Consider the following 22,731-nt stretch of genomic DNA (forward strand, 5'->3'; position numbering starts at 1 on the left):
CTGCCTTTCTCTCTTGAGTGAGTTTCATACAATATTTGTGAGGCTGCCTGGATATGCAAGCTCTCACCACTCAAGCCTCCTAGCAATATCCTGGACCTTTGTGCTGATCTCGCACGAGGCATTGACATGGGTCAATACAGATCATCTCACTGAGGTTTTACCCATTTCTGAGGGAGAGGAGATTGTGTTGGAAGTGCCCATGGCACTTGCAGTGGTTTAAGGCTTTTAAATTAGCACAGGAAACAAGCTGCTGAATCTGTGTTTCAGCACTGAACTAAACAGCAGCAGGACACGTAAGACCTCACAGATCCCGATGACTTCAGCAGAAGCTGCCAAGTACAAATAAGTCAGCCAGTTCTAAAGCATGCAAAATACCTGCAATCAGCTCTGCTATTTGAATGTCCTAACAAGAGCAGAGGGCCAGTAGTTGCAAGGAAAAACCATTGCCACAATTCAGCCCTGAAAGGTAGCTTTAACCAGACTCTTCCTGAGAGTTGTTTGTCAACACACGTGAAGTGCAATGTGGGTGCATTCGATGTCCATTCTAGTCAGGAGCTCACTTAAAACTGTCCCCAGACAATTCCAGTGATTCTTAGGGAGGCATTTGGAGTCACCTGAGTCTGGAGAATGCACTTCTCCGTTCTCCATGGAAGGAAAGCACCAAAGCATCTTTTTTTGAATTTAACTGAGTTATTGATTGGGGCCTTTTAGGGACTGACTATTATCATACTGAGGAGGACTTTTTTTTGTAAATGCCTGCCTCCCAGAGAGCATAACTTGAGGGACAGGAAAGCCTGGCACTCACTGCTGCTTGCAGCCAAGCTGATGGAAGAGCTGGGCTCCACCTCTGTGGAGTCTCAGCAGTGGGAAACAGCACTGGGCTGCTGCAACAAGGAACAGATCAGTGTGAGTCAAAACAGCCTTCCTGAACCCCTGCCACTTGTAGCATTCACACTTACAGTCATGTGCTTTCTTTTGAAAATGTGTAACAAGGGAAAAATGTTAAAAGGAGCAGATAATTAACCGGTCAAAGGCAGTCTGGTGTTACTGGGATCCCTGACAGGACAGACGCCATGTGACAGATCACAGTGACTCCACACAGGAGACTTGGAAACATGGAGCTTGGGAAAAAACAGAACAAGATGGATGCCCAAGCTTGAGCCTTCAGGGAGCAAGAGTCAGCCAAAATGGCCAGTTAACAGAGAAGTTAAACATCAGCAGGAATGGATCTGGGGACCTTTCACAAAGGGCTGTGAGCCAGGACAGAGATGTCAGAGCTTATATATGGGGACCCCTGCAAGCTTTGGCAGTCAAACCCAACCCTTCTCCCTGCAGAAAGAAATGTTACTCCAGTTCTTCTACACTTACCGGAAAAAAATGGAGGGAACTGGGTATGAGGGAGACTGTTTGGGGGCACCCAGTTTTGGGCTCAGAGGAGTCCCAGTTTTGTACTCCTCTGTGTGCAGAGCTCACTTTCCAACAGCTGATAACACGGAAGGCTGCCTGGTCAGGAAGATGATGATGAGGGCTTCCCAGTTTGCAGTTCCCCTCTTCCAAGAGGGACATCAGCCACAGTGCAGCATGAGCCTTTGCTGGTTGCCACATAAAACTCCTCCTCTGTGCCCAGCCCAGCACCTCCAGCTGTGCTGACTGGGATCGGCAAGGAGGAGGTCTACCCGCAAAGAACAGTTAGGGCATTTTAAACTACCAGCCTGGAAGAAAGCACATTAAGCTGTACTGAATGAAGTACAAACCTCTGCAGGATGCCTGTAAAGCACAACCAGTTGTGAAGGATTTTACACCAAGACTAAGATCAGGCTTGCTTCACTCTCATTTCTTCATCTAAATCTCAGGAAACAAAAAGCCAAATGCCTTTCAGCAGTTTGTCCTATACCCTAATCTGGTGAGTTTATACTCTCAGAAGTTTAAACATCAACTTTCCATGAAACTGTGTCTACTGTCACCATTTTTGTTCCCCTTCTTTCATAAAAGAGTCCTGCCTCAGGCTGTTCTTTCATTTTGGCCAGAATCAATTTTGACCATGACAGGATGCCAACAATGTTCTCTTCTGCACCCCAGCTGTTTCCGCAGAGACTTAATGAAACATATTAACAAGTAAAGGAGCTAGCTTCAAAAAAAGAAAGGAAGGGAAAAAAAAAACAGAGCAGGGTGGAAAGAATGATGGACAGAAATTTTCCAGAGCTTTGCAACTCTCTCCAGCAAGTTTCAAGCCAAGCAAAGGCGGCACCTGAGTCAAGCTGCAATGCCATGGTGAAGTCTTCATGTAGTCAGGTACTCTACCCAGTGTGCTGCCTTGCTGTCACGGATGGCCAAACAGCCCAATAGCCTGGTGCAATTAATGGTCAGCACTTGTTTTTAAGCACTGTTGCAATTACTAGGTAGGCATAAACTTAGCAAGCCTCAGTGCTTTTGACAGGTAATACTAATTAATCTGGCAAGATTATTTCTGTTTAGCTTTTCTTCAGTAACTTTCCTAAGTAGCTGGCAAAAAGCTGGAGTTAAAATCAACTTGCTAGCTGGCAACAGCCAATGCACTGACAACACAGAGACAGCAGAGAGAGTGCTGGTCCTCACAACAAGACTATTAAAAGCTTTATAGTTTTTAATTTATTTTGTGCAACCTCAGATATCATGTTGGTATTTTTTTCTCCTCACCCCTCCAACATGCTAATGTAGATTTTTAAATTAAAGCATTAGCAAAATAAGCCGAGACTTAAAAGAATAGGAGTTTTATGTCAATAAATCTTAACTGGAGCTGCAGAAGTTAATGCTAACAAAGGTTCTGGAAGAGAAGAAACCTCAGCTTGGATTTTAAATAATTTCTAATTATCAAGAGTTACAGGGAGACCTGTAGAGAGCCAGTTAGTTAGAGTTAGCAGAGGAAGGAAAGGGTGTGAAGGGCTTTTCTATATAACTCTCTTGGATTATAAGAAGGGACCACTGAGTAAGCTAGGACTTTTCAACTACGGAAAAGAGATGTCAAGAGGTACGCGGCAGGGATGCACGCAATCACAAGGGGCCTAGAAAAGGCAGAGATCAATCAGCGATTCACCACCTCTTTTCAAACAGCAGCCAAAAGTCATCAAATGAACGTATTAGGATCAAACCAAACTGAAGGAGATGGTTCCTCATACATTTTCTGGTCAAAACACAGAGCTTCCCACAAAACAATGTCATGGAAACCAAAAGCTGAAAAGGATCACAAACAAGCTCATAGAATAAAAATCCACAAAATACATAGAAACCATATCCATTTCAAGAAACCCCAAGCTGAAAACAGTTGGGAGTTTTAGAGAAGGGAACCCAGTATGCATGTCTTGCTCTTGTACTCTTCCCAGGCACCTGCTTACCCTCACTACCAAATACAGACACCTGAGCTAAACTGACCTTGGTCCAAATTGCTACATCCAGCCACTTTTACCTGCTCCTGGGGCTATGGCACGTCCTCAGGCTCAGTGCTACCCAGCACTCGCCAAGTAGCCAGCTCCAATCCCCAGGTTCATTGCAGTGCTTTGCCCTCCACGTACCCTGTACCTTCACCCCAGGATTTCCCCAAAAGGGGATGGGGACACTGCAGGCTTTTCACTTTGCTCAGAACAGTGCAGAATTTGTTTACCAGGAACAACCTCCTGGAAAGCATTCAGATTACAGAGAGTAAAACTAAAAGGGTGCAGATACTATCTGAGCTGTTTTCCCCATTCAAAGGAAGACTTCACAGAAGTTCAGTGTCTTATGAGAGGCTCAATTCACAAACTAGGCAAAAGAGTGTCTACTTAGAAAAGGCATGAGAAAAGTGACTAAAAAATGCATTTCTTAGCAGCTGAATCAAACAGTTGCAGGTGAACTTTTTTTTCAGTGTGTTAATCTTGTTTTACACCTATACTTCAGTTTTCCTCCCCTTAAAGAAATGTTTGCTTTGTCACTTGGTTAAAGCTATTAGGAAGCGGTCAAGTGTTATACCGAATTAAATGCTTTTTATTATGCAAAGGGTGACACTGTCTGTGCTGTAACTGCTTGAACGCGTACAGCATATCAATGCAAAGTCCTCACTATCACACTCTACCTTTAAAGGTCACTCAGCATTTTCTGTTTGCCAAGTCAGTGATTTTTCATGTGTATTGTGTGGACCTCTAGAGATCTACACATTACTCCTAAGGTATGTGCAAAACAAGCCTACTGTCACGTAGGCTGCAATTTACTGCACAACTAACCAGGTTCCTAGATATAAAACGTAGAAATAGTAAGAACATCCAAAATATTAAAAGCCACAGTGCAAGAATTTTTCATTACTTATGTCAAACTGCATTGGGATGGGGGGCTGATTTAAGAAAAATTTCACAAAGCCAGCTTTTTTATTCAGGGAATTCACTGGTGTGTGTACTAAGCATCTTTTAACTTTTTTGTTCAGTCTGTTCTGGGTATATTTTGCAAACTGACAGACTGCTTCTTGTCAGCAGACAGGGTATTTCCATGATATTTAGATCACGGGGGTGGAACAATGTTTAGAGGGGTTATAGGTCAGCCCCACATGGATTTCAGCTCCACAGGATTTTAATGGGGATGTGCCTAAGTGCCTGCTGAGGCTACCAGAAGTTACATCTGTATCTTTAAGCAATTAAATCCTTTCCAAACCCCAAACCTTTCCAAAACACCTGGTGAGACTGGAAAACTTAAAAAACTCACCTTTCCCACGTGCTGTGTTCCCTACACGGCGCTAAAAATGGCCTGTTTTTATGGATGGAAGTAAAAAAGGAGGAAGGATCAGGAGAGTTCATTTCCATTTTTCAAACAGATTTTACAAATATGGTTTAAGATGGTAGTTCAAAGTAATTAATAAATTCTTCGCATCTCAAGTTTTAGTGAACTCAACAGTAATAAAAGAAGAAAAAACACCCTACACAAGAGAAACTGGAAGAATTTACACTTGGAATGCGTAAAAATCTGCATTTGCTCTGGGGCAGAGACAAACCATAGAGATACAGCACGGCAACAGAGCATGCAAAAGTTTGCATACATCTGCATCTAACCTATAAATAGCTCATTGACTGTGCATGATTAGTGTAAAATTAATTTTACAGCTTTCAAATAAGTTGTGCTTCTTGAGTTTTAACTAGATTTAACAGAAGTTATTCAAATCAGAAATCCAACTAAAATTTGAGTTGAACTATGTTTTGCCTTGCATAATTGAGGCAGAAACTAGCAGTCATACCAATAAAAATTATGTAAGCATCCTGCTGCATGAGCAGTATGGGACAGAGAAGATGTTGCAAGAGCAGACTGCATGCTTGCTAAGCGTGAGTTAAGAAGTGCCACCACGAGCATCCACTGCCAGCCGCGGCCCCACAAATGTTTGGGAGCCACCAGGCAGTTTCAGCCACAACTGAAAGGCAGAAGATACCAAAGGTGCCACATCCCCAACAAGCACCACAAAGTTAGGCAGATGGGCACCAGTGTCCCACTGGTGAAGATAACACTCACTTTCTTTTTCTGTTTGGCCTCGGCCTAGCCACACATGAGGAAAGCTCATGGAAACCAGAACTCACTGGTACTTATGAGGGTAGAATTTGCTTTCTTTTGAGAAAAGTTCTCTCCTGGTCCACATTCCTCTGTCAATATTGAAGTGCAGCCATATCCCAGGCTGGAGTGCATCCTGCCATCACATTTGGCATACACTCAGCCCGGGAGATGCAGTTATTACCCCAGTGACACTTCCTGTTCAAAAGCTCTACCGTAAAAAAATAATGAGTATAATTTGGAGATAAGCCACATCTTCTGCTGTGCCATTTCATGGTAGGAGGAAAAAGCAAGCCATGTTCATCACTTCTGCAAAAATGGACGCTTTCACTGTTTAATCTGTGCCATTTGGGCTGTTTTCCTACTGCTCTGAAACTACCATATCACAGACGTGGGTCACTGCCCTCTTGTCCAGTCCTTTTACCATCTGTCAAAAAAATAGCTGCTGTGGCTACAACACAAAGCAACTGCACAGCAGGAGAGGCACCTCAGCCATGGTGTCTGCCTCAGCAGCCTGTTCTTCAAGGCTAACTTCGGCCTGGTCCTCCTCAGCTTAACCCACCAGTGGCAGCACTGGAAAATTTTTTCCACACTGCCCAGATACAAGGAAAGCCACAGCAAACGTCACCATTTCCAGCAAGGAGAGCTGGTGGCTGAGGCACTCGGTGGAGGTTGAAATGCAGAGCTCTTGCTCTGACTGACAGCTTGATCCTGTGCCCCAGCAGGTTTGTTTGCTTACAGCATCCAGGAAGTACAGTCAATTCAGGAGCAATTCAAGCCTCAAGGTTTAGATAATACCTGAGCTATTCTGACTCCTCATTCAACCTCATAGCAACCTAGCCCTCACCCAGAATAAATTTCACTCCACCCAGCATTTAAGCCCCATCCATGATCCATGTTGCTCATCTCTCTAATATAGAGAATAAATGCTTGAATGCATTAGCGTCCCAACAGGCCGTGGTCTCTGACAGGAGCTGGTGTGACAGCAAAAGGAGTCTCAGAGCAAGGAGAGGCTGTGTTCAGAAAAAGCATCTGGTAAGAAGACTGCAGAAGCCTACTTCAAACAGTGTCATTCCTGAGAGGAACAGGGCTGAACTGAAAGTGTTGGGTGGACACTTACAGCTGGTCTGAAACAGCTTCTTCCTCACACAGAAGTGTGCAAGTTCTCCCTCACAGCCCACCCCAGTGCAAGCAGGAAAAAAGAACTGGAAATAACCTCAGGCAAAAAGCCCAGCCCTCTGCTACCATGAGTGCCAGAGGAGAGAAATCCCTTCAGATGGAGGTTTGGATATTTACATTTAAGGCACAAGTTGCTCAAGGTCTAACTTGATCTGTCTGTGGCCCTGATGCTCAGCATTGTGGTAGTTTGGAGGAAGTTTCTGCTTACAGAGCCTCCCACTCAGCAAAACTTCCAATGTGAAAGATCCCTGATTTGACATTTCTGCTGGGGTATGACAGACCAACCAGACCACTGAGCGGCTTTGGGTGGGGGGCAGCCAGGGTGAGAAATCCGAGCTGTGCTGGAAGTCAGATCCGCCTTTCCCATCAGGAACTGGCTTTGACAAAGGGATCTCCAACCAGCTGCCCGCAGAAAAAGGGAAAAGGGAGACATACAGCACTGAGCCCAGAGACGCTATTCCCACCTCTTCTGGCCAAGCCCAGGAAGCTTGTACCAACCAACTCTACCAGCTCTGTATACAGGAGAGCCTCTGGCACCCACCCACCCAGGCCACATGCTTCACCAGCAGCAGAGCTGACGTGGAGTGGGATACTCCAGCTTGTGACTGACAACCCTGACCTTTGAATTTTGGCATCAGTTCACAGGTTTGCCCAACCTCAGGCTGTCTAGTTAGAGCATGACAGCATGGAAGATTACTATCAGATACCCTCAAGACCCACTTAACCTTATTCTTCAGACACTAACCCCTCCCTCCCTTCCTTTTTCCTCCTTCCCAATGCCACAACACTGCACTCCCTCTTCAGATCACCAGCACAAGATACAGCTTCCACAACCCAATGCACCTTCTCTCTCAGAGCCCTCACAAATAAACAGAGAAACTCAGAGTGCAAACACAATCAACTCTTCCAAAAAAAATCACACAGGCTCCATGGCCTGCCACCACGTATCTCCGCGGAGGGGAGGTTGTTTCAAGCAGTCATCCATGCTGCACATGCGAGGACAGTTTACCCGCCATGGCAAAAGCATCCTTCCTCTGAGTCGTAGCCTTTTTGCGGTGTGTGATTCATGCCGTCATGACCATCAGGCCCAACGCTGAAGCTCCCAGCACTTGGCTAAGAGCCCTTTGGTGGTCCTGCTCATCGGACCCACAGCAGCCCTGGCGTACAGGAGATCACCACGCTTCTCGTGGCAGTTTATTGAGATAAGCCCTTGTCTATAGATGCTTCTGTGGTATCAGGTATTACCTGATACTTCAGCAGTGAGACTGCCTCTTCATGCCACAGAAAGCAAACCCCAAACCATCTCTTAAATTACAGCTGCAAAACCAAAGGCCAAACTTTCCTAGCAACAAGGGCAAGAATAGAAAGTCCCATTCCAGAGTGGGAGGGAAATAGTCTGAGCTACGTCCAGGTCTTCTAGCTACACTGTTTGACAACAGTGAAGCAATTCGTGCTCACCCAGTTTCAGCTGCCTTCCAGGGAAGAGGACATAGAAAAATATCCGGTCAGTTCATTAGGATCCTCACTGCTCTTCTCCTTTTCAGGTCGCTGGCATGGAAATAGCAAAGGTAATCTAGATAATCTGCTCAAGCACCAGCGTCACAAGAGGACCTCTTCCATACAGGTAAGTTGTGCAGAAATTTTCTTTATTTGTCAAAAAGCTGAATTTTTTTTGTCATATTAAGCTTAGAAGTGCATAATGCAGAAGTTGCTTGCAATTGTTTTTAACACCACCACTGCCACAAAGAAATTTCTTACAATCTTTTCTATGCTGAACTAAGGCTACAGTTGAGCCAAAGCACTTGCTGACCTTCATGGTTAGCTTCACCTTCACTCCCATCCAAGACATACCAACAAAACATCTCAATAGCCAAATTCTCTGTCTGCCTAAATCAAAGAAATAGGTCAGATTCTCAGCTTGTGCTAAACTGGTAACATCTGCTGAAACACACCAACTAAAGATATGACTGACAAAATGGGATCTGAGGTAGGAAGAGGTTTCTTTTTTCCAGATAAATCAGAACAGCCTGGGTGATCCTCAGCAGCCTGCAAACACAACAGTTTCATTAGAAACACTGCACTGGGCTTTCTCTCTCTGTTTTAATGGCCTGACCTAGAGAGTATTAAACTGTGAGTGAAGCTGCAAAAGCAGTAGTAATTGGAGTTACCTATTACACACCCAAATTGTCTAAATAACACATAGGTGTGCTCTGCCTGACAATATGGTAACTGGCACCCTGTGAGAACCAGGTAATTGCTGTTTATGGCATGGAAATACTGCATCTATACGTGGAGTTAGCATCTTGGTGAGTTGTCTGAAATTCAAGCATGTTACAACCATGCGTGCACGTTCCATTGCAAAGCATAGCTTCAGTTCACAGCAGCAAGGCTTGAGATAAGGCCCCTACAGCACAAGAGTGTTAATGTGTAAGTTTAACGTGCTAAAACTTTATGCCTTTGCTGAACTCACCTCAACCCACTCCTCCCCAGAAAGAGTGTTACTAACTCAGCTGAAGCCACTGCTTTTTTCAAAACATCTCACTGAATTCAAGAATTTGGAACAGTTAGAAGTGCCTGTCAGCGAAACAACACTGCTTACTTGTTACACAGAGGAGGTAGAAGGACAGAGGAGCAAAACCAACTGCAGGAGATGCAGGCGGGCCTGGCCGCCTGCCCGGAGTTGTCCTGGGGCAGGAGTCCCTCCACCAGGGTCTACTGGGTCCACAGAGCAACAGCTGTGAGTGGGCTCCCAGGTCCCTTGGAGGAAAGGGGAGGAAAAGAAGAAAAGGGAAGGGAGGGAAGAGGAGAGGAGGGGAAGTGGAAAGGAAGAGAAAGAAGAAAAAGAAAGGACATAGAAAAAGGAAAAGAAAAAAGAAACCAGAAAAAGAAGAAAACAAAAAAAATAGAAAAAGGAAAAAAGAAAGCAAAAACCAGAAAGAGGAAAATGAAAAGAAAAAAAACAAAATGAAAAAGAGGAAAAAGGAAAAGGGAAAAGGGAAAGGATAAAGAACACAGAAAAAAGATAAAAGGAAAACAAATGAAAGAGGAAAAAATAAAACAAAAAGAAAAAAGAGGAAAAGGAAAATACAAAAAAGGAAAAAAGAAAGAAAATGAAAAATAAAAGAGAACGAAAAAAAATAAAAGGAAAGGAAGAAAGGAAGGCAAAGGGAAAGAAAAAAGTACTCGGAGAAAAGAGCCCTCGGCTCCGCACACGCCGCCCCTTACCGCACCGCCGCCTCCCTCCATCTTCCATCGCCGGCCGCGGCGGATCTCAGCTGCCCGCCGTCCCGTGGGCCGGGCCGGGCCGCGCCAAGCCGAGCCGCGCCGTGCCGCGCCGCGGCGGTCCAGGCCAGGCCGGGCCGTGGCGCCCTGCCGGCCCGCAGCGCCGGCGGCGGGGCCGGGCAGCGCGGCCGCGGGCGGCCCCAGCACGGTGGGCGCGGCGGGAGGGGGCCGGCGGCGCCGCGGCCGTGGCCGGGGCGGGCCGGGGGCGGGGCGGGCCGCGCCGTGCCGCGCCGGGCGGGCTGGGCGTGCTGCTGCCTGGGGAGCGGGAGCCGGCTGCTCCCGGGAGCGCGTGAAGGAGGAACGGGGGGCGGAGTGGCGGCGGCAGTGGGAAAGAACGGGAACGAAATGCTGCATGTGCTTTTCAAAAAAAAAGATTAAGGGGGGGAAAAATACGGAATTTCAGGATTAACGAAAGCGACGTAGTGAAAAACACAAAACAGCTTGTGTGTACACATAACAACAGCGTCTATGAGAGACACTTTCAAAAGTCCACAGGGGTTCAGAACAAGCTGTACTCTGTTGTGCTCCTAAATCTCTTAAGTGCTTTTTAAAGATGCTGGGAAAAAAAAGAGTCCTTGAAAACTTACTCAGCACAGGGGCTTTTCTTTGCAACTTCAGTTCAAAAACCAAAGAACACAGATGTCTTCAGTGTGACCCAATCTAAATATTCAAAACTTTTTTTTTCAGAGTTCACTGGAAGTTGAATCTTTGGGTTTCTGAGCCAAGAAGAGGCACCCCATCACATTGTTAGGATTTCTCTAACCATGAACTCCACAAGCTGTCGCTTTTTCATGGGCCTAGTTACAGCAGTTAGCTATACTCATGTATCAGTTAGTAGCTGATGGTGTGGAGAAGGAAGAACATTAGTTGCAGTGTATTTGCATTTTGTTTCACAACAGTCCAATGCATTGTTTTTTAACCCCAGAAAAAATTGGGAAAAGGCTTTCTGCTGGACAGTCTGGTTCACTTTAGGCACTCTTGCACTGGCTGTGTGACTGGGAAATCATTTCCCATGCATTCTTCCAGCACCTGTAGCTTTGCCAGGGCTCCTTCGTGTTCCAGTTGGCAATGTTTCAGAGGTGCAATCTGTTCAGCATGGCATGGACATGGCCCCAGGACAGGACCTCAGAGCTGAGTTAGCATCTGTGTGTTGGTAGAGAGTGATCTGCCTTTGAGGAAGTGCAACCAGGAGACATTTGCACACAAGGCGCTCTGCACTACACTGTTCAAAAGCCAGGCTCTGTGCACAGGCTTGAAGCCATGCAGGACCTAAGCAGCACGGTGAAGGCCGGCAGACTGCAGTCACCCACGAGGCAGTGTGCCCACATAGCCTCAAATGCCTCAAATGCACTGCACTTGTGGGATGACCCAGCCATCGTGCTGTTATCGAACCAGCCCCGCTCTGACAGCCTTGGCACAGTAGGAATTAGCCCTTATAGATCATGCCACAGGTCCATACGTGGCCTTAGGCTATTTGTGTGTTCAGAAGGTCCTTTTGAACGCATACCGTTTTGGGGCAAGAAGCAGTTTCATTCCAAAGGCCTCTTTGTCCATCAAACAGATTTACATACATTGCAATCTGGAGCAGGAAGAAATGATGACCAAAGTGACTAGGACTCATTAATCACTTTACTTTTGCTCCTTCCCTTACACCAGAGAATAAAGCTGCTGATGGAGAGCAGTGTTGTTCCAGCTGCTTTGCTGTGGTGAAGGGCTTTGGACAGTCCCTGGCAGCAGAAGTGTGTCACCCTGAAGTTACAAATGATCGCAGCAAGCCCCTACAGCTCTGACACATCAGCACCCCAGAGGCTGAGGGGGAAGTATAGCACTTCCCCATCGGCCTCTCCCTCACCACTAGAGCCGCACTCCCTGCCAGCACCAGGGTGATTTCAGCCTTTCACTTCTCCAGCAACAATACAAAAACGGTTGTTCTCATCCAGGATAAAGGGAAGTCCATGTGCAAAGCATGATGCGTCCTGGCCTGGAGCTGGTGTGGATAAAAGAGGTGCAGAAACACCATCCCTTTGCTTTCCAGATGAGCAACCAGTGTGGAAGCTCCTTCCAAAAGCATGCTCCTCCCAACAGGATCTTGCTGTGGGCTGTGTTGTGCAAAGCTCACACTACCGTCCCTGTCCCAAGCCCCTCTTTCTCACTGCCTTCAGCTCCATACTTACTTGAGCAGTGCCACCCTTGCTCCCTGCCCATGCCACCCTGCAGGAGACCAGGGCCCTGCTAATGCCTCCAGCCTCTGGGCCAGGCCTGGAGTACCCAACCTCTCTGCAGGAATCCTGTTCTTTTCCTGAAATTTCCCCCTCACTCCATCTCAGGCCTCGTCTCCGGCTCCCCAGGACCATGCACCTTGCTTAACCATGCTTCCCAGAGAAGTGCAAGACCTGCCTCCTGTCCTGCTCCCCAGCTCAGCAGCCCTTGATTCCAGCCATCTGCTTTCTCTGGAAATGGTCAGCAGAAAACCTGTTTTTTTCAGTCCTTTGAATGGGTGGCACCCGTCCTTAGGGGTTCACTGCACAGGCCACAAGGCACCACCTCATCTTTCTCTGCCCTGTGTGCCAGAGGCTGAGTGGAGGAGTGAGACCAGTGGGTACCCAAAGGAGTGGTGTGTCATTTGAGCAGTGGGGAGGAGCTGGTTCTTGCCCGTCCATCTGTAGCTGATGCACACCATTAATCACAGCACCTGAAGGGGTAGAAGGACAAGCCAGAGAGCTTCTGCCCCCCTCTCCCAATGAGGCCTCAGGTGCCAAGTGCTTTTCTGCCGCAACTGTTTTCTCACATCTGTTTAATGTGTGTCTGAGGCTCCAGGAACCAGCAAAGGGGCACAGGCTGCAGAGATTCCCCATCTGTGCCACATCTGAGCTGGCTAATGCACTGGAAAAAAACACCCAGTGTCTGGGTCTCGGAGGAGGTGATTTGCTTTGTCTCCCTCCTCCCAGACAAGGCTGAGGTAATGGTGGTGCAGGCCAGGAGGCAGCTGGAAGCAAAAGCTGCTTTTGACAGGAGGGGTGGTGCTACCCTTTGCAACATAACTGTGTGTTGCCCAGCCTGGGGTGCCTAGGAGGCAGCTGTGGCCACAGCATTTTAATTTTTTTTTCCTATTTGTGTTCTTTGAGAAGAATTTGACCTTTTCTCTCCAATCCAATCATCTGGCCTGAGTCACCCAGGCATTTAGACTACCAGGAATACGCTCTGTGCAGGAGGACTGGAAGAGGAGAGTGTTTGCTAGCTCGGAGGAGGATGATCCAGCAAGCCTCCTTTGCCATGCTGGCATTTAGCTGATAGTTTGCTTCACTGCAAATGAGGGTGATGGGTTTTGGCACCACTTGCCCTGAGATTTGCGTGAGGGAAGAGGATATTTCTTACATCATTGGTCATCACTTTCCGCAACATGAGGGCCATATTAAATCCCAAAACAATACTGTGAACAGGCAATCATCAGAGAAAGGGGATATTTTTAGTGTGTTCATGAGGAATCTGCAAATTTTGTCAAAAAGATTGTAAGACAGTTACATCAAAAAATTATTGCAGCAAAAACCAACACAAAAATTGATAGCTTGCTAAGTAGTCAAGTGCTTGCTGCATCTATAGAATGCTCTGAATTGCTTAGGGATTTAAGCTCAACCAAATGGCATGTATTTTAACAAAGTCCAGCCTAGAAAGAAAGACAAAGGCAGGATCTCAACAATCAGCCACTCTGAAGATGGCAAATACTTAGCTCAGCAAGAATTTCCAGCCTCGTGTAGTGGCTAAGCCAGTGAAAATCTCATGGCAGAAGGCACTGATTAGGAGCATGGAACTAACAACACCTCAGTATACAGCAGCCAAACTTCTGCTTTACTCTGTCTACTTCTGTCACCTACACTTTGGAATGGCTGTTGAGAAACGGGAGAATATTTGAGGCCAGATGCCCATCTAGGAAAGATTCTGCAATTGCTTCACTTAATATGGGAATTGCTGGGGGAAGTTCCCTGGCTCTGATGATTCAAGTGGAAGTCAAAGGACTCCATTCTGATTTTACAAACAATGGGCTCTAGACACCAATTTACTGAGACCAGTCTGCACGTGGCTTCACATTAGGCAAGAAACAGAGAAAGGAGCATTCCCTAGTAAGGGAAGTCACTGCCTAGTAAGGAAGTCCCTGAAAAGGGATTTGGATGCTTGTTGTTCTGATTGTCCCTCTCAGGGCCTGCAAAGAGGAAAGGAACGTTAAAGGTGACAAGGAGATTATGCCTGTACTTTTACTATTGAAGGGGTTTGATAGCTCCCACACTGCCAATTATCAGTTGCTGACCTAGGCACCAGAAGTTGTGCGGATGAGCTGGAGAATGAAGTTAACTGTGCCTGAAAAATGCGAGGGCAGCAGGCAAACGACAAGGCTGTGGATGGGGCCCTGGCCTGATGTTCAGCTAGGTGAAGAGGATACAGAAAACTGGATGTGGCATCAAAAGTTGCTGTATGTGACAGATAACAGCATGAGAAGCGGACAAAAGTGATGCACAGTGCCCTGAGGGGTGGGTTAAGGGGTAGATGTGTGAGAAATGGCGAAACTGCACACATACTTGCTAGGGTTATTTTGGGGATTACAGTCTTGCAAGAGCAGTGGTAACTATGTAACCCTGTCAGCTGAGATTGCCTAGATACAGTATTGAAAATACCAAATTTGGGTACACATGCAGCCAAACCAGGATGAAAAGCGAAAAAGTAATTAGGATGGGTTGTTTATTTGGGAAGAGATTGGAATGGAGAAAGGGAGGACTGAAGGCAGTGAAAAGGAAGGTCTGGAAACAGGAAAATGGATGAAAAGTTATGCAGTGTGATCAGGACTGCCTTGGTTTGCCTGTCAGGCAGCCCTGCACTTGATCACCACAGCGGGAGCAGGACAGTAATCTAAACCTATTGTTCTGACTGTACCACACAGGTCAAACCTGCTTTGTGGTCAGGAGGACCAGGGGGCACAGGGTGCTTTTTCTCAGCAGCAAGACAAGATCTGGGTGGATGCACAGACTGAGCAACATGGTATCACAGTGTGTGTGCCTGTTCCAGGCCTGGTGGCACCAGCATCCGCCCACCATTTCCTAACACAAACAGTTATTTTCTGGGTCATTGATTCAATGGATTCAACAGTATTTTCAGCAGTGAAAATACCTTCTCCCCCACCAACCAAAACAGAAAAAAAAAGAAAAAAGGAGTCTATCACGATCAGTGGTCTATAAATAATAACCAGTCAGTCTCTTCCCTGATCCTCTTGTTCATTGTGAGATACTCTCACAGCAAAGTGCAAATACAAGAAACTCACTTCTATTGTATTCCTCCTCATTCAAAGTGGGGAAAGCCACATGTAAGCCATCATCCAGGTTCTTGCCAGAAAACAGCTCAGGACATTGCTTTGCAAGTCAAATACAGATTGTCTCTTTGCATGAGGGAAAGAGAAGGCTGAAAAAAAAAGAAAAAAAAAAACAGAAATGCCATTACCCACAGATGGAAAGACTGAATTAATCATTTATTGGATCTTCTTCTGTGTGTCTGGATTTTTCTGGTCACAGCTGGGAAAACATTTTTTTCCTTGGTTTACTCAGAAAAACAGAGCCACCATCACAACCCTTTACGTTCTGAATTATGGAAGGAAAAGTAGCTGTAACAGCACAAGGGGAGCAGCAGATTTGGAGGTAAGGTCTAGACTTGAGCATGTGTAAATAAGAGTAACCTTTCCCTTATTTCTTAAAAGGAGTCAGATGGTACTAATAGATAATTATAATAAAACCCAGGGCTGCAGCCATGGCAGAGAACTGGTTAGTGCACACACTGGCTAGTTCGCTGGTGTTTCTGTGAGGAGTGGCATGCTGCAAGCCCTGTCAGTATCACTGTGTTTTACTTGGGTCTTTCCTTGCAGATTCGCAGGCTGGGTCAGCTTTAAACCCGAAACTTCTCTTTCAAGGGTTAACTGACTCTTGTCTTGCTTTTTACTCTGCTGACAGTTCTCTAGGGTCTTGCCATGCCAAGGACTATGGGAAACACAACCTTTCCAGACTCTGCATCTCTTGTCTCCAGAGACTTCACTCTACTCCTTCCTCCATCTGACATGTTCCCCAGGAGGAAAGGAAATGACAAACATTTCCTGCATGGGGAGTTGGACAGTGCTTGTCCTTTAACTGGCCAAAACTAGAGCATTTGATGGAAAAGCTCAAAAGCTGGTTATTCCACCCATCACTCTTTTTTGTGGATCTCTGATTTGACATTTAGCCCAGAAGAACAGGGACCTGTTTGACATTTGACTTAGAGAAAGAGGAGGCACATGAAATCTCCTTATTAGCCAGATTCAAACTGAAGGACACAGAAAACCCACTGAATCTTCCTGTTTGGCAAGTTGATGGGTACCTCCTGGATCTCTGTTGTCATCTACTCTCTTCTTAATCTGTTTCCTTCCTCACCTCTATTTTTAATCTTCATTTTTGGCCTTGTCTTCAGTAAAGTACTAGCTGACTGAGTGAGATTTGCAGCATTGCTCTAAGCCAATGACCACAAAAGACAGAGAGAGCAACGTACTAAGCAAGCTGATGGTCTCTGTGTAAATTTGCCATGTTTCTGAGCAGCTGATGAGACCATCATCATTAGGCTTGCCTTCTTTCAGCATAAGACAGCAAATAAGTGCCAGCACCAGAAACTGAGCTTGCTTTTTTCCATCTCAGATGCCCTCCCTCCTTTTGGGAGCCTTTGGTTTGTTTATCTTCAAGAAAACAGGATGGTCCTCCAATATGAAGGGCAAAAGATGTTTTGGACTGTCCAAGTGGACATGTCTCTTTTCCTGCAAAAAAGAACATTTGAAGCCAAGTTGAACAATAGCTGAAAACCTGTCAAACTGCAGCAGGGATGTACTGAGGGAATTCCATATTAAATATATTTCTGCATGAAAGAGAGAGGGGATAAGGGATATTGTCAAAACAAAAGCCTCCCTTAACATGTTGCATTTCAACTAAACTCCCTCCTTTTTCTGCCATCTTTCAGAAGCATCTCAAAAGACTTCTAACAGTGAACTGGATGAAGCAAATGGAAGCCTCAGTCCTCAAATCCTTCACTCTAACTTAAGTGCTTAGAGTTGTGCAGTTACTGCGGAGAAGGAGAGTCACATTGCCTGGGGGGAAAGTGGCTAGTGTAAAATCAACTGTATGAGCTCTTTATAGACATGAGATCCTTTAAAGAATTAGTATATTCCTCTTATCTAACTTACTGGGGAGACTGGAAGTGAATATAGAGGTACCCCACGGTTTTCCTGCCTCTGTGCCTTCCTTCCTCAAGTTCCCTAACTGGGGAGATACAGCTTTGCATTGCTTGCTCTCCTCTTTCCTCTCCAGCTCTGTCCTTCCTTTCCTGCCTACCCTTTCCCACCATGCATCTGCGCTTCCTTGCCTGCAGTTACTCCTGAGGCATAGATTGTGGAGTTCAAGATCCTGTGAAGAGGGAGCAGAGCAAAAGAAGGATCACAACCCTGAACATCAGGAGAACAGATTTTGATCTCTTCAGGGACCTGCTTGGAACAATTCCATGGGATAGGGTCCTAGAGGGAAAAGGAATCCAAGAAAGCTGGTTGATATTCAAGGATCACCTCCTTCAAGCTCAAGTGCAATCCATCCCAGTGAGCAGGAAGTTGAACAAAGGGGGCAGGAGACCTGCATGGATGAACAAGTTGCTGCTGGCAAAACTCAAACAGAAGGAAGAAGTGTACTGAAGATGGAAGCAGGGATAGGTAACCAGAGAGGAAAACAGGGACATTGTCTGAGTATGCAGAGATAGGACTAGGAAGGTCCCATCTAGAATTGAATCTGACAGAGAATGTCAAGAACAGCAAGAAGGACTTCTATAAATATATCAGTAACAAAAGGAAGACCAGGAGAAATGTGGGCCCTCTACTGAATGGGGCCAGGGCCCCAGTGACAAAGGATACAGGAAAGGCACAGATCCTGAATGCCTTCTTCTCCTCAGTCTTTGCTGGTAAGACCAGCCCTCAGGAATCCCAGGCCCTGGATATCAGGAAGAAAGTCTGGAGACAGGAAGACTTTCCTTTAGTGAAGGCAGATCGGGTTAGAGATCACTTAAGCAAACTGGACATATACAAGTCTGTGGCCCTAATGGGATAGACCCATGAGCGCAGAAGGAGCTGGCTGATATCATTACAAGGCCACACTCAATCATCTTTGAAAGGTCACAGCAATCAGGAGAGGTGCCTAAGAACTGGAAGAAAGCAAATGTCACTACAGTCTTCAAACAGGGCAAGAAGGAAGACCCAGGGAACTACAGGCCAGTCAGTCTCACTTCAATCCCTGGAAAGGTGAAAGAGCAGCTAATCCTGGATACCATTTCCAAACACATGAACAACAAGAAGGTGATTAGCAGTAGTCAGCATGGATTCATCAAGGAGAAATCCTGCTTAACCAACCTGATAGCCTTCTATGATGGAATGATTGTCTGGGTAGATGAAGGGAGAGCAGTGGATGTTGTCTACCTTGACTTCAGCAAGGCTTTCAACACTGTCTCCCATAACACCTCATGGGCAAGCTGAGGAAGTACAAGCTAGATGAGTAGACAGTGAGGTGGATTGAGAACTGGCTGAATGACAGAGCTCAGAGGGTTGTGATCAGTGGTGCAAAGTCTAGTTGGGGCCAGTAACCTGCAGAGTACTTCAGAGGTCAACACTGGGTCCAACACTGTTCAACTTCATTCATCAGTGACCTGGATGAAGGGGCAGAGTGCACCCTCAGCAAGTTTGCTGATGATACAAAACTGGGAGGAGTAGATACACCAGAAGGCTGTGCTGCCATTCAGAGGGACCTGGACAGTCTGGGGAAATGGGCCAACAGGAACCTTATGAAGTTCAGCAAAGGAAAGTGCAAAGTCCTGCACCTAGGTAGGAATAATCCCATGCACCAACACATGCTGGCTGCTGGAGAGCAGCACTGCAGAGAAGCACCTGGGAGTATTGGGGAACACCAAGCTGGCCATTAGCCAGTAATGTGCCCTTGGGGCAAAGAAGGCCAAGGGTATCCTGGGCTGCATTGCCAGCAGGCTGAAGGAGGTGATCCTTCCCATCTACTCAGCACTGGTGAGGCCACATCTGGCATGCTGTGTCCAGTTCTTGTACAAGTTCTTGTGCTCTCTTTGCAAGTCCAGTGAAGGGCCCTGAGATGATTAAAGGCTTGGACCATCTCTCGTATGAGAAAAGACTGAGAGAGGCTGAGGGACTATTTAGCCTGGAGAAGAGAAAGCTCAGGGGGGATCTTAGCAATGCATATAAATGTCTGAAAGGAGGTTGTGAAGGCGCCAGACTCTTTTCAGTGGTGCCCAGTGACAGGATGAGAAGCAATGGGCAAAAAACAAAAACAGGAAGTTTTGGCTGATTCTATGGAAAAACTTCTTTACTGTGAAGGTCACTGAGCACTGCAACAGGTTGCCCAGAGAGGTTGCGGAGTCTCCATCCTTTGAGATACTCAAAAGTCATCTGGACAGGGTTCTGGGCAATGTGCCCTAGGTGACCCTGCTTGAGCATGGGGGTTGGACTAGATGAGCTCCAGAGGTGCCTTCCAACCTCAACCATTCTCTCATTCTGTGATATCACAGGATATGTGGATGAGGCTATTGGGAGTGGGCCTTCGATCAGCTTATTGCCTCCTGCAGGTGCATTGCCCCCTTGGAGCACCGGGCTGTGGGATGCAATGCCATAAAAAGCTTTTGGTGCACACAGCCACTGTCCTGGTTGCTCCCCAGAGTTTTTTGCTCTAGGCACCTGGTGTCTTTGTTTCAGGAGCTGATGACTGCAAGGTCCATAAATCAGCCTAACTGCCCTGTAACAGTGGGTCTCTACCCCCTGGCATCACAGACCTGGCAGAAGCCCAGACTCTCAGTGGCTCCTGAGAGCACTGTCCCTTCCCTAGAAAACAGCCAGAGCCCTCTAGGGGTGACAGCTGATGACAGTTCATGGAGGAAAGATGAGCCTGCAGGAGAAACAGATCACAAAACCTTTTTTGTGTGTCTTCTCCTTTTTTCTTCCCCTCCCCCTTATTATTATTAAAAGCAGCAGTAACATGCAACATTAATGGTGTCATCTGAGAGCTCTACTCAAAGGTCTCCCCTGTGAAGAACCCAGGGAAGTGTCCAAGCCAGGTCCAGGATGGGCAGGTTCTTCCATGCACCTCCAAAAGTGAAGGAGAGGCTGTCAGAGTCAGTTCTGAGCTCCCAGACCCTCTCCAATTCTGCCCCTGCTGCTCCACAGCACTAAGGGTGCAACCCAGACATCCATCTATGTTAAGGAAAGCCCTTCATCTTGCTTCTAACAGGGAAGCAAGGGCCAGATCTAGCAGTCCAGGATACTTCAGAAACATGAACACGAGCAGCGGGGCTAGGGAAAGGCAAAGCTGAGCCAGTCCCCAAGAGCTCCGTACTGTTTTTTTTCTGGCTGGATCTGTATTAAAGAGGGAGATTTTGAGATGAAAGCACCATGGCTCCTTGCCTCATCCTGACTTCCCATGTAAAGAGTAGACTCATACACCGGTTTATTTACAGGCACCACAGGGCAAGGGGGCCTTCACCTCTGGTAGGGAATAAGGGAGGCAGCTTTTCCTGCCTTCTAATATACAACATGCATCACACTGGCACCATCAGCCTCAAAAATCAATCTGACACACATACCTCCTCAGGACTGTCCCACAAGAAACAGTGCTTAGCAGCAGAAAAGCTAATGAAGGATGTAAGGAAAGAGAGACCTTCTCTCAAACTGAAGCACCCAGGCATATATTCATAAAATCAAAAAGTGCTTTATAGGATCAAATTTATTAATCAAAGGCCATCTCAAAACAATTCCACAAAAGCCTTTCCCTAAGTGTGGCTACTTGTAGGGTTTTCACCCTCAAAGCTTGTCTACACTAGACTCAGTGATTCTTCTGGTTTCCCTCCCTTGTGCCTGGGTACGGTAACTAGACAGATTCACCAGCAAAGCAAAGTAGCCCATCTAGACTAACAATGGTGAAAAACAAGAGTATTTTACACAGATGTCAGCAGCATCTTAGATCTTCGGCAATAAGAAAAGTGCAGCGATGTTCAAAAGTGCTCCTGACAAAACACCCAGGGGAGGGGAGCACACTATATTCAAGAAAAACAGAAGAGAAGTTCTCTAGATGGTCTTTTCCCCTCTAGACTAATGTCTGGGATTCTACAAAATGATATTCTTTCTAGGAAAACCTTAGCCGACCCCACACAAATCATTCTGGTCTTGACCTCCAAGAGGAGATGCCAACTACTGCAACTGTGTGGTATGCTAAGATTAAGGGAAACTTACATTTCAAGCCAAGATACTGTGGTTTTGTGTTCTGGCTTCCTGAGACTTCGGCATCCCCCTGCAAAATGCCTGTGTATGTTTTCTCCCATTTCATGGTATGTCTTCTTTCTCCTACCACAGATGATTCAGGCTGGACTGAGACTTACTCTACATATGAAGCTGGTTGGAGGGGAGGAGAAGAGGGGGACATCTGCTTGATGGCCTTTCTTTGGTAGGGTAAATGGCAGCTTTTTAAGGCACTATCTGTGTTTGGAAAGCCAGAGACAGAGGAGAACTACAGCAACAGCTACAACTGGATTGACACACAAGCAGCCTTCTGACACAAGCAGAAGTAAGGCACATCATACCACTATTCCCCTCAAAATAGGGATGTTTATGGACTGTCACTGTGGGACTTTCATACAGCAGCCACTGCACAAAGGCCTTCTAGGGAATGCTACGCCTGAAGAGAGAATTAGCACCATTCAGAATGAAGTTACTAAAAACAATTAAATAAAGCAATCTTATCATGTTACAGAGGGGACTAGAATAGACTAGAATAGCCATCTACATTGCAATTCACTCTCCATTCTTACTGCAAGCAGCAGGATGCTGCTTCTAATTGGACAAAAGAAAATTCCTCCATAGGCAGATATATTTCCCCTCATGTTGCTTCTTCAGTCCAACAAGTAGGTAGCAGCCCTTTACGCAGGCCAGATGTTGAACAGCAATGGCTCAGCTTTCCAGCAAGTGACAGACTGACTGCATTTCATATCACTGTCCTAGCTTGCATACTTAAAAGAAAGGTCTCCCTATTCACTTAGGTTGTAACAACATGTATGAAAATGACCAGGTTTATGCTGTTTCAAGTCCTGTCCACAGTTCTCATGCCACTCTTCCCTTCCCAAATCTCTCTCCTCCCATCAGATATTAGAATATATCTATCAGATATTACAATATATTTTCACTACTACATTTTCACGTAGTCACACCAATAAGATCTGCTTCTTCTCCTTAGACAGAGGAGCAAAAGGTAACAAACATCTAGAAATGACCCTGTGCACCCATATCCCTCTTTAGCTCTCTCCACATGGTGAACACACAAAGGATGGGTGCCAGGTTGATCAGAAACAACTAAGCATATTCATGTGGACAACAGGCCTATCCAACATAAACAAATTGATATTGACTTTGGTGGAAGTGAAAGGTTTCTACAGATCATTTTCTTGACAGATTTTCTAAACGAATTCCACAGCAGAGAACAAGAGCCAAAGCCAAAAGAGACTTGAGCTGAAGGTATTCTATATCCTGCTAGAGTAACACTCTCCCAGGGACAGATCACTCTCCCAGGTACAGCACCATGGTAACAGCCACTGGTTTGCAGCTGAGAGGGCTTTACTGTCAGGACTGGGGAGTATAGC

General features: G+C 46.2%; 1 protein-coding gene and 1 long non-coding RNA gene across 5 annotated transcripts in view; one reads left to right on the forward strand and one right to left on the reverse strand.

Moving 5' to 3' along the window:
- The window catches only part of LOC112982231 (uncharacterized), a 35,796-nt gene extending 13,603 nt beyond the window's left edge, over positions 1 to 22,193 (forward strand). Inside the window, exons 3-4 of the long non-coding RNA XR_010386086.1 lie at positions 8,259 to 8,338; positions 21,452 to 22,193. This is a non-coding gene — a long non-coding RNA (uncharacterized LOC112982231). The remainder of the gene's footprint in view (positions 1 to 8,258; positions 8,339 to 21,451) is intronic.
- The window catches only part of LOC112982199 (PH and SEC7 domain-containing protein 3), a 141,609-nt gene that overhangs the window by 105,458 nt on the left and 13,420 nt on the right, over positions 1 to 22,731 (reverse strand). For 3 of the 4 annotated variants that reach the window (XM_026098429.2, XM_026098420.2, XM_026098410.2), the window contains exon 1: positions 9,940 to 10,192. The exons of the other annotated variant lie outside the window; for it this stretch is intronic. In XM_026098429.2, coding sequence (XP_025954214.2) covers positions 9,940 to 9,960 — 21 coding nt within the window. In that variant the 5' untranslated portion in view covers positions 9,961 to 10,192. Of the gene's footprint in view, positions 1 to 9,939; positions 10,193 to 22,731 lie in introns of those variants that run through there. 4 annotated transcript variants of the gene reach the window in all.

This window comes from Dromaius novaehollandiae, chromosome Z (genome assembly GCF_036370855.1).
Source record: "Dromaius novaehollandiae isolate bDroNov1 chromosome Z, bDroNov1.hap1, whole genome shotgun sequence".
Classification (NCBI taxonomy): Eukaryota; Metazoa; Chordata; class Aves; order Casuariiformes; family Dromaiidae; genus Dromaius; species Dromaius novaehollandiae.